This window comes from Malaclemys terrapin, chromosome 18, assembly GCF_027887155.1.
Source record: "Malaclemys terrapin pileata isolate rMalTer1 chromosome 18, rMalTer1.hap1, whole genome shotgun sequence".
Taxonomy (NCBI): Eukaryota; Metazoa; Chordata; order Testudines; family Emydidae; genus Malaclemys; species Malaclemys terrapin.
In genome coordinates, this window is record NC_071522.1 from 23,531,080 (window position 1) to 23,542,547 (window position 11,468).

Sequence of the window (11,468 nt, forward strand, 5' to 3'; positions counted from 1 at the left end):
ATCGGATACAGAGGGACCTAGACAAATTAGAGGATTGGGCAGAAAAAAACCTGATGAGGTTCAACAAGGACAAGTGCAGAGTCCTGCACTTAGGACGGAAGAATCCCATGCACTGCTACAGACTAGGGACCGAATGGCTAGGTAGCAGTTCTGCTGAAAAGGACCTAGGGGTCACAGTGGATATGAAGCTGGATATGAGTCAACAGTGTGCTCTTGTTGCCAAGAAGGCTAACGGCATTTTGGGCTGTATAAGTAGGGGCATTGCCAGCAGATCGAGGAACGTGATCGTTCCCCTTTATTCGACATTGGTGAGGCCTCATCTGGAATACTGTGTCCAGTTTTGGTCCCCACACTACAAGAAGGATGTGGAAAAATTGGAAAGAGTCCAGCGGAGGGCAACAAAAATGATTAGGGGTCTGGAGCACATGACTTATGAGGAGAGGCTGAGAGAACTGGGATTGTTTAGTCTCCAGAAGAGAAGAATGAGGGGGGATTTGATAGCAGCCTTCAACTACCTGAAGGGGGGTTCCAAAGAGGATGGAGCTCGGCTGTTCTCAGTGGTGGCAGATGACAGAACAAGGAGCAATGGTCTCAAGTTGCAGTGGGGGAGGTCCAGGTTGGATATCAGGAAAAACTATTTCACTAGGAGGGTGGTGAAACACTGGAATGCGTTACCTAGGGAGGTGGTGGAGTCTCCTTCCTTGGAGGTTTTTAAGGCCCGGCTTGACAAAGCCCTGGCTGGGATGATTTAGCTGGGAATTGGTCCTGCTTTGAGCAGGGGGTTGGACTAGATGACCTCTTGAGGTCCCTTCCAACTCTGATATTCTATGATTCTATGATTCTCCATTTAGTGCGTCCTTCGTCTGGAAGGCCGATGGTACGGTAATGCCGCAGAGTCCTACTGATAAATTAAATCCCTGGCTCACACCTGCCCGGCTTCAGAAACGTTGGCATTTTCGGGGAGGAGGGAGGGAGCCCAAGAAATCTGGTATCTGCAGTAAATAAAGGATGGGCAGACGTTCCGGAGGGGGCTCCCTCCCTGCCCACAGGCCAGGCTTGAGGCCAGCGGTTGAGAAAGCAAGATAAGCTGGGTGTGGAGTGGTGCTTCCCCCATAAAGGCATGGAGCCCCGGCTCTGGTTTCTGATGTGGAAGTGGGACGCTTCAGGTTGCTAACTCGGCCGCTCAGCTGCAGCGTCGGGATGGGTGAGTTTTATTGAAATGCCCAGTATTTCACACAGCCTGGAGATGTAGGGCCAGAGCTGGGTGGTGGGCACCAGAGCCCCAGGCGGTGTGGGCACGTGGGGGAGGTGCAGTGGCAGGCATGCTATGTGGCTCCTGTGGGACACCATGTGCCCTGAGTGCCCGGGCACAGGAAGGAACGTGCCCAGACAGACGCAGTAACTACCGCATAGAGAGGGGCAGCCTGCACTCCTCTCAGTGCCGACCCTCAGCCCGGGCAGGTGCACAAGGGGGAGGGGAGCCCTGGTGCATCCTCTGCTTTCCCGACCCTGCCTGGCCGAGGCACAAGGGATGGGGGCGCAGTGAGGTACATGCTGCTTTTCCTTTGAAACGGAGCAGCATTTCCCCCAGCAAGTGCATGCTGCAGCATGAGCCTGGCTAGCTAGGAGTCTGGCAGTGCCTCCTGGTGGGTAAAGAGTGCCCCCGGGGCCATGGGGTACCAGGAGCCTGGCGGGGATCCCCTGCCCAGCGCTCTGCTGGACCCTAGGCAGGAATCCTCCCGCCCTGCCCCAGGTACCTTTGGGCATTGGGGCCAAAGTACTTTAGAACACAAAGGAACTAGCATAAGCCATGTTTTAAAAATGGGGAAACTGAGGTATGGTGCAGTGTAATGAGTTTTCCAAGGTCACAGGTCGAACTCAGGCCCTCTGTGTCTTATACTATTACAGTGTGTGAACGGCTGCTAGCTGGCAGCGTCCCTGCTCCTCTGGGGCGTCAGGAGAAGGGGAGGCGTGTTTTCAAGGATGAGTGACTCCAGATTGGTATTTCACTTCAGTTCCAAACATTGTAGTTCTGGCTTGTCAGACTCACTGAAATCCTTCTCCTTTAAAGCTTTAACCCTTTGCCTGCCATGGGGTTACGCCTCTCTCCTCCCTCTCACAAGGATACCTGAGATTGCTGGCAGCGTGTCACAGTTACTTGGGCTGTGACATTGTCTGAAGAATTTGGGGTCCAGGCAGCTCCAAAAATAAGGTGTTTCCAATGAAATCTGTCTGGGGATCATGTCTGGGCAAAGTGTTTCCATTGCAGCAGTGTGTTTCTGTGTGTCGTTTACACGGTGTTCTCTCTCTCTCTCTCTCTAATTCATTTGCACGTTTGTATCACGGTCACTTGTGGGGTTAGTTGTGGACTTTCTAACTTTGCAACACCACATGAATACAATGATGGCTGATAGAAAGCACTTTGACACACACACACACCCTGCCCGCCCCACCCCACCCAACAAAAAGCTGCCATTTTGCAACTGTCATGGGCCGGCAGCAGCCGTGATGAAACTTGGGACCTCTGGAGCTTCACACGTGAGCCTCTGCTGTAGGGTTCTCAACCTATTTACCATTGGGGGCTGCATATGCCGTGCTCTGCGTTATGTGGGCTGTAGCTACACAAGATGTAATACCAGGGCCGGGATAGATATACCTGGGGGGGGGGGGGCGGGGGGTGAATGAGCCGGTTTCTGGCCAAGAGTCTGGATTGCTCTGGGCTGCTGATCCCGGCAAGGTCATTGTGAATCCCTGCGCTGAGTGCTGAAGGTGGCCTGGGAAAAGCATGTGTGGGGCGGGGGAGGGGTGTCTATGTTAATCCCAGCTGAAATAAATGGCCGTGCCCTTGCTAGGGCAGCGCTTACAGTGCACCCCTCAGGGACCCAGCTCCATTTTGAACTCTTTTTGGCCAGGACTGTGGCCCCTGGCGACTCTGCCCACTTTAAGCCTGGCCTGAGCTGGGCCCACAGAACAGCTGCAGTGTCAGCAGCGTGTCCCCCTCTGGGCTGCTGGGTGCAGTGCAGGGGGCAGCATGCCTGGCGTGGGGCACACAGCAGCTCTGTGCCCTGGGCCCCTCTCACCTGGAGCTCATCTGAGGGGGGCAGAGCCCTGCCGGAGGCTGCCCAGCTGCTGTCTCTGTGTGGGTGAGCGGGCACTGCCCTCCAGCTGGTGGTAGTGACTGTGGACGGGGGGAGCTGGGACAGAGGGGGTTGCTCCGAGCAGCACTCCCCTTGCAGCGGTGCAGCGGGGGGAGAGAGGAGGCAGCTCCTTCCCCACCACAGGGAGCGCTCCAGCCGGCCCTGACCCGCCCGGGACCCGGGAGCCAGGCCATCGGAGCCGCAATCTTTGAATGTTTTTTACCATGCAGCTGGGTCCCAGCTGTGGGCTAATTGGGCCGGCTGCAGAGACGGAGACAGTGGCCGGGCCGGGGGAGAGGTGAATGGTGGGCTTCACCCCGTCTCCAGAGACTTGGGCCCACCCCGCCCATGCTGAGCCCCTTTGAACATCCAGCCATGTCCTGCGGTGCCTACCTGGGAGCTGAGCTCTTCTGAAAATCTGTCCCAGTAGTTGAGCCCTCTGAAAACTCTGGCCTTAGCGTCTAAGGGTAACATTTTCAAGAGTGGCTAAGTCACTTAAGTGCCTAAATCCCAGTGAGTTGTAGTGGGATTTAGGCACTTGTGAAACTCTCTCCTGGTCTCATGTCCAGCGGTTTCTGTCCCCTGCAGGGTTCCAGTCCAGCTCTCGCCCGCTTCTGTCTGTGCTGTCCATGATGGCGCTCCTTTGCGTAGCCCCCGTGCAGGGCAACGGGGCCCTGGCCCACAAGAAGGTCGAGAGGGGTGAGTAGAGAACCCGTCGGAGAGCTTCTATCATCTGCCATATCCGAGATCAGGGCATCGTGGGCCTGATTCTGCTCCTCTCCCCCATGCCGGGGTCACCCCTAGATCCACTTATCCACTGAATGCACCTTCCCGCCCTCCCGCCAGCGCTGGGCCCAAAGAAACGCTGAGTTCTCCGAAGGGATCGCAAGGCCGGCCTGTGCTAGTGACCCCACTACTCCCATTCGCAGGCCTCCAGAGCCTGGGAATGGGCCAGCCAGGGTGGGGGAGGTGCTGCTCGACTGGCTGTTTGCTTTACACAGCTTCGTTATCCCTTTCTCTAGTAACGGCTGCCAAGCCCCCGGCAGTGACTGAAGAGCGCTGGTGCCAACCGCAGGGCAGCGTGTGGGAACCAGGCACCCCCCTAAATTGGCTGGGAGTTCTACCCTTCCATCTCACCAACTCCTATACTAGGGCTAGCCCCGGCTAACAGCTGGGGATCTCTCGCTCATGCCTAGAAGCCTTGCCCCCAGAGTCCAGGCAGCAGGGAGAGCCAGTTCCTCCTTGTCAGGGGTTTTCATTCCCTTCTCCCCACACCTCCAGTGGCTCTGGGAGCTGCTCAGGGGCTTGCCCAGGCAGGCCAGGGGCCGAGCCAGCTCCAGAGGTGGCCCTGAGCCCCTGCCCCCGCAGAGCTCAGCAGCTCCTCCCCCTCGGCTCAGCTATGAGGGTGGGGCACACAGGGGGATTGTCTGGGGGGTAGGGGAGCTGGGGGGCTCAGGCTCGAGGGAGGACCCTGGGGAGGGGAGGGGCAGTTTCCGCCCCAAAGACAAGCCCCTCGATAGGATGTCTGCAATTTTCGAAGGCGCCACAGGGAGTTGGGTGCCTAAATCCCACTGAATTCCAATCACAGTCGGGTATCAAACTCCCTTAGGCTCTTTGAAAACTCCCATTTAAATTGTCACTGATGGGTTTCATAATTGACATTCGCTGAGATGGATCTGGCAGCGTCTCCCCCACCCTCCCCAAACGATTTCTTCAGAAGTACAGACTCAGGAAGGATACAGAGCCTTGGTTTACACTTGATTCATCTCTTCAAGGTTTCTTCAAAACCAGCAGAGCAAGAAACTATTGTTATTTTATTTTATTGGTAAAATGAAAGTGTAAGATCTGGAGCCAGATTCTGTGGCCAGGAATGGCCGGGGCGGATTCTGTGGCTGTAGTATTGTGAAATACACAGGACCTGCCTCTAAAAACCCAGCCTCCAGTAACCCCAGGCTGATTTGATCGAGCTAGCTAGCGCTCTCTCCCCCCCACCTGCCCCCTTAACCTGATGTTCGTGGCATTTCAGGGTTCCCCAAAGACTGCAGCAACATTCCCAGGGACAGCCCCAGCGGGGTCCATGTCATCCAGCCGGCAGGCTCTCCCCCTCGAGTGGTGTGGTGTGACATGGACACCGAAGGCAAAGGCTGGACCGTTGTCCAGAGAAATTCTTACAACACAGAGATCACCTGGAAGGAGTCCTGGAGCACCTACAAGTACGGCTTTGGGAACGTGCAGCAGGATTACTGGCTGGGCAACGAGTACCTGTCCCTGCTCACGCGGCAGAACATCTACAAGGTCCGCTTTGTCGTGGAGGACAAATCCAACAACACCCGCTACGCAGAGTACGACATCTTCAGTGTCGAGGATGAGCCCAGCGGGTACCCGCTGAGGCTGGGCAGGTACTCTGGGGACGGCGAGGACTATCTCACCACCTACCACTCCGGCCTGGGGGGCATACACGACAACATGAAGTTCAGCACAAGTGACAAGGATCAGGACCAGACCAGTGGGAATTGCGCAAGTAGCTATGGAGGCTGGTGGTACGACAAGTGTCAGAACGTCCTGCTCAATGGGAAAGGCTACATCTACTGGGCAGGGTTCTGTAAGAGTGGGGAGTGCAAGTCTTCCCTCATCCTGGTTAAGCCAACAGACGTGTGCTCGGTCCGGAAGGAGGAGCCCATCCTCCTTGGGAGCCGGCGCCGCTAAGAAGGGGAGACAATATTAGATCAGACACAACGCGCCATCCCCCACCTAATCAGTGCAGTCCCTGCAATGCCTCCACTCTGCTCACCCCCTTCCCTGTTGGCTTCTGCACGGTAAATCCCCTGGAATAAATGCTGAGAGCCGACCCCGCCGGTGCGTTCGAATGACACGAAGAGTGTGATTGGTGTGTATAACTGGACCCCCGCTTCCACTCTGCCTCGCTGGAAGCCATGTCACTCACTACGACTTTAGACCCACATTAACCTCTGCTTCTCCCAGCCCTGCCACTGCCCCTTGGCATTAGTGATCAATGAATCATGACACTGGATTTCTAGCAACTGTCATTGAGCATTTAAATGGGGGATGACTCAAAGCCAGGACTTTACATCTGAATCCTGCATGTATTAGCAGTGGTGAGTTTGGGTTCAAAAACCTGCCCTCTGTGTTTTTAATAAATATGGTTATTACATGAGAAAACATTGCAACAGTAATTAGTTGCTGATAAACCACTGAGATTAGATAGACGTGCAACGAAACCGCACAATAAAGATATTGGTGTCCCTCTTCAACCCAAGGGGCTAGTCAAAGTTTGGGGCCCTGGGGATGTTCCAGTGGGGAGCAGAAATTGGCAGTGGAGTCTGGTAATTTTTTGATGTCTTGTTTATTGACAAGGAACATACAGAGTCCTGCTTCTCCAAACACAGCAGGAACCAACAGCAGGGATTAGCCTCCCTGCTCTCAGCTCCAAGCCTCTTTAGCCAGCACCTGGCCCAAAAGCTCTCTATGCTCCTCCCACGATCACACCATGCTGACAGGCTCTGCTCGGCTTTCCTGCTCTGCCTCCGTGTCCTGACTGCACTGCCCGGCTTGTCTCTGTCACACACGCACCAGCTCAGAACGACACTCGGTGGCATCCTCTGCCCACCTGGGGCTAGTTTCTGGGCACACGCCATCATGGCTTGCTCTACACGAGGCCCCCTTACCTGTTGCTTCCAGCTGTCTTAAATGAAGAGTGCATCCTCACAGCTGTGTCAATGAGATTTTAACTCCACCCATAACATGGTATAATCCAGCTCCTAGCAATGTATTTATCTGTCAGGCTGACGTCCTCTGAGCGTCTCTGAACATTTCCTGCCTGTTTGGCTTCAGTCACTTCAATCAAAGTTCATTGTGACCAGATGCTGAACACCATAAATGCTAACAGCCAGGGGCAGGAGCACCCCCCCGAACAGGGAAAGAACAGGCTAAAGAATAACGCCATGGATTCAAGTCTGCTGGGCCTGATGAAGTTCACCCTCGGGCAGGGCTCCCAAATCGTGGGCTGCAGCCCAAAGATGGGCCATGACGTAGCCCTGGCTGGTCCACCGGCAGGGGTGAAGATGGGGGGGGGAATGTGAAGGGGTGTTGCCCTCCCGCAAACTACATCTTTCCATTCCCCTCCTGACCATGGCCTTTCAGTGCATCCCCAGGACACAAGGCCCTGTCTAATTGGCCTTCCTGACAGAGCCTGCATGGAGAGCGTGCGTAGGAGGAGGTTTGGGGGCAGGTTTGGAAAGAGGGATGTTTTCAGGGGGAGGGAAGCTGGAAGCCGCTGAGGTGCAGCTGGAAGGTTTCTTCCTCCCTCCTCAGCATCTGGGGTGCAGACGGGGGGAGGGGGTTGCTATTTTGTAGTTGGGAGTATTAGGGACCCCCCCCCCCAGTGCACTAAGCTGTCCCCTCCATCTCGGTTGCTGGTGGTGAAGTGGGGGTGTGCTGGGGGATCCCCCTGCCCAGGGCACTGACCTCTCCCCTTCCCGCCTCCCATCTCCGCTGTCGGTGCTGGGAGCCACCCCCACCCCCCACTCTGCCCATTGCAGGCTGCGCTTGGTGCCCTCCCCAGCCAGCCATCCCTCGCCAGGCTGGAGCATGACGCTGCATGCGGGGACATCCTCAGCCTGTCCCGGGCAGCCAGCTCGCTCGGCCGTTTTGCTGACTGGGGGCTCCCTGCCAAACCCAGGGTTCCCCTGCACCATTCCCCCCAACTTGGGGTCCCACCCACACCCCAACTCCCCCCTGAACATGGTTACCCCTCCCCTTCCAAAACAACCTGAACTCTTCATACGCCACAGCCCACCCCCGCCCCTCCCCATGAGCCACCTGGCAGCAGTGCCCTCCATCGGACCAAACTGCTCTCCATGTCGCCCTCCCACCCCCACCCCCCAGGTCCAGGCTGGCGCTCTCTGGAGCTGGACCCCGTCTGTGACTGGGGTAACAGGGCCTGCTCCTTTCTCTGCCCCGTCTCTCCCCAGCTGGAGGGGGCTGCAGGAGAACCAGGCCCTAGCGCTGTGGCAGTTCCAGGGCTGAGCGGAATGTGCCGCGTTTGCCACGGGTGACGGGCAGCACTGAGGGACCTCAGCCATCCCCCACCAGTGCCCCTGCTTTGGCTCAGTCTGGGGGGTGAAGTCCAGGCTCTTGTTGCCCCTGGCTCTGCAAGGGAACGGGTGCTGGGCACTGCTGTTGGGGAGTAGGGGTGGCACCTGCCCTCAGGCCGCAGCACGGAAGGGGCAGGGTCCGGAGGGGAGGGGAAAGATGCTCCCGGCTGGTACATACCATTTACAGCTATGGAATAATTAATCATTTTCCTCCAGAAGTGTGACTGGGGGGCCACAGCGCCTGGTGCAGCTGCACTGGGGGGCCTCATACGTAAGGATCTAGCTGGAGCGATCTCAGACCCAATCTCAGGGAGTCTCTTGGCGAGCTCCTGGAGGACGGGTGAGGGCGCAGGGGACGGGCGAAGGGCAAACACAGCACCTGTCTGGAACAAGGGGAGCAGGGAGGAGCTGGCAATTCCAGACCGGTCAGCCCAACTTCGAGGCCTGGGAAGATACTGGACTCACATAGGGAATAAACCCTTTGTAAGCCCCTGGAGGGGAACAGGCTGATGAGCAGGGCTGTGGGGCTACATTGTATTGTGCCACAGCCTAGGTCTTTCCCCACCTGCCTTCTCCCCCCACCCCGCCCCACCTGCTCCAGGCCACTCAGCCCTCATAGGTGGCCAGTGATACACTTGGGCGGGGGAAGGAAACTGCCAGGCTCCGCTGCCCAGTGTGCATGGGTCGCTGTTTTTGTCCAGGCCCGAGGTGGAGGAGAGGCCTCAGGGGTGGGGGGGTCGGAGGGTGAGCCCCCCTCGCTCTCGCACCCTGACGCAGCGGCTCCTGTCCTGCAGGGCTGGGCCCCGCTCTCGCGGCTCAAAGACTTGCTGTGGTGGGTTACTCTGAATGGGGGAGAGGAACGTACCCATCTGTTCACGCCAAGAAGACAAGGGGGAAGGGACATTGGGGGGACCCCACCCTGAGTAACTCTCCAAAGTGCAGATGGGATGTTCCTGCCTCGCCAAAGGGGTGAGGGTCCTGGGGTGGGGGTGTTCCTGGGGGAGCCATAGGGGAGTGGGGGAATTGAGGAAGGAAGAAGGGAGTTGGGGCAGCCAGGAGGTGGGGGCTTTGAGCTGCTCTGTAGGGTAAATGGACATGGGTGTTGGGGGCATCAGAAGAGCCTTGGGGGCACAAGGGGTGGTGGAGTGGCAGGGGGCACAAGGCAGTGGTGAAGAAGGGGGTAGGGGAAGGAAGTGGTTGGGGATGGTGAGGAGTGGGGGTTGTTAAGAGGTGGGGTTATTGGGGAACGGGGCCGAGGAGGGTGGGCGGGAGGGGGGGGGCTGTGGGACTTTGGTGAGTGGGGGGAGGGTCTGGGCAGGGTGATGTTTTATAGGGGTGTTTGGGGGGTTGTGCAATGGGGTGGGTTTTTTGGGGAGCTGAGGTTGGAGTGGTGAGAAGAGGCAATGGGAGTGAGGGGGTCTGACAGGAGGTTTGGGGGAGTTGGATTTATTTGGGGTTTTGGGGTGAGTTTAGTTAGAGAGGGGGTGGGGGTTGGATGGATTGAAGTGGATGGCTAGGGAATTATTTGGGGAGGGGGTTTAAGCAGAGGTGGGTGGGAGTTGGGCAGGTGGATTGGGGGACTATAGCAGGGGTTGACTGGGGGCTGAGGGAGGGGTTATTTGGGGGTCTGTGGTGGGGGGTTGGATGTGGGCTGAGAAGGGGGCTTAACTGGGGGTCTGTGGGGGGTTGGGTGTGGGCTGACGTGGGGTTTGGGGGGGTCTGTGGTGGGGGTTTTGGTGTGGGCTGAGAAGTGGGTTATTTGGGAGTATTTGGGGGGGTTGGGTGAGGGCGGACGTGTGGTGTTGGGGGGGTCTGTGGTGGGGGGTTGGGTGTGGGCTGAGAAGAGGGTTATTTGGGAGTCAGTGGTGGGGGTTGGATGTGGGCTGAGAAGGGGGGTTAACTGCGGGTCTGTGGAGTGATTGGGTGTGGGCTGACATGGGATGTTGGGGGGGGTCTGTGGTGGGGGGTTGGGTGTGGGCTGAGAAGAGGGTTATTTGGGGGTTAGTGGTGGGCGTTGGGTATGCACTGAGGAGGGGGGCTAACTGGGGGTCTGTGGGGGGTTGGGTGTGGGCAGACGTGTGGTGTTGGGGGGGGTCTGTGGTGGGGGGTTGGGTGTGGGCTGAGAAGAGGGTTATTTGGGAGTATTTGGGGGGGTTGGGTGTGGGCGGACGTGTGGTGTTGGGGGGGTCTGTGGTGGGGGGTTGGGTGTGGGCTCAGAAGGGGGGTTATTTGGGGGTCTGTGGAGAGAGTCCAGAGGAGAGCAACAAAACTGATAAAAGGCGCTGTGAGGAAAAGTTAAAAAAACTGGACATGTTTAGTCCCAAGAAAAGTAGACTGAGGGGGAACCTGACAACAGTCTGCACCCGCATTAAGGGCTGTTCTGAGGAGGACGGGGATCAGGTGTTCTCCATGGTCACTGAAGGTAGGACAAGGAATAATGGGCTGAAGCTGCAGCAGAGGAGGTTTAGGTTGGATATTGGGGAAACTTTGTAACTCTAAGGACAGGGAAGTGTCAGAACAGGTCACCAAGGGAGGCCGTGGAGTCCCCATCACTGGAGGCGTTTAAGGACAGGTTGGACGCTCTAGGTTTACCTGGGGCTGCCTCAGAGCTGGGGACTGGACTAGATGACATCTCCAGGTCCCTTCCAGCCCAACATTTCTATCATTCTATTTCAGGAGCCATGGAATTGATAGAGCGAACCATCAGAACCATTTCCTGCCCACCAACCCCCGTTCTTCTGATGCTCGTTTATAAAGTCACAGCAGTTCTGGGGGGAGAGGTTGTTATCCAACAACACCGTCTGAGGCCGGAGACAGAACAGGAGCTTTGTTGCCTGTAGCAGGGTGAACGTTCAGGCTCCAGGCCAGCACTGCCCCGTTCAGGGTTTGCCACTGGGGATGGGACGCAGCAGTGGAGGGGCAGACAGAGGGCTCTGAGTGGCAGTTTGTGGTTAGAGAGAGATGAACTCTGCTAGTGCTCACGTGGCCTAGAACTGCGCCTGAAGCCCGTCTGGCCCAGGGTGGGGTTTACACACCCCATCAAAGGGACTTGCTGATGCCAAATAACAGGATTTTCAAAAATCTACCTGGTAAAGACTCTTCAGCCGCTCCTGCCATGGGGCCTCTTCCCTCCCCTCTGCAATACCCCAGGGCCCTGCACCTGCTTTATTTCTTCTCTGCCATCTCAGCATGTTCCTCCCACTGGCACCAAGCCTGT

At 57.2% G+C, this 11,468-nt stretch overlaps 1 protein-coding gene across 1 annotated transcript; it reads left to right on the plus strand.

The window, feature by feature from the left end:
* Positions 1 to 1,096: 1,096 nt before the first annotated feature.
* Positions 1,097 to 6,317, plus strand: LOC128825910 (fibrinogen-like protein 1-like protein). The gene is made up of 3 exons (XM_054008801.1): positions 1,097 to 1,204; positions 3,726 to 3,836; positions 5,164 to 6,317. Exons 1-3 carry the CDS (start codon positions 1,201 to 1,203, stop codon positions 5,841 to 5,843), a joined length of 795 nt encoding a protein of 264 aa, XP_053864776.1. The 5' UTR covers positions 1,097 to 1,200; the 3' UTR covers positions 5,844 to 6,317.
* The last annotated feature ends 5,151 nt before the right edge of the window (positions 6,318 to 11,468 follow it).

Excerpts from the sequence above, each read along its gene's own strand:
- LOC128825910 (XM_054008801.1), top strand. Across the intron at positions 3,837-5,163 it reads CCACAAGAAGGTCGAGAGGG|GGTTCCCCAAAGACTGCAGC; the intron begins GTGAGTAGAGAA and ends GTGGCATTTCAG.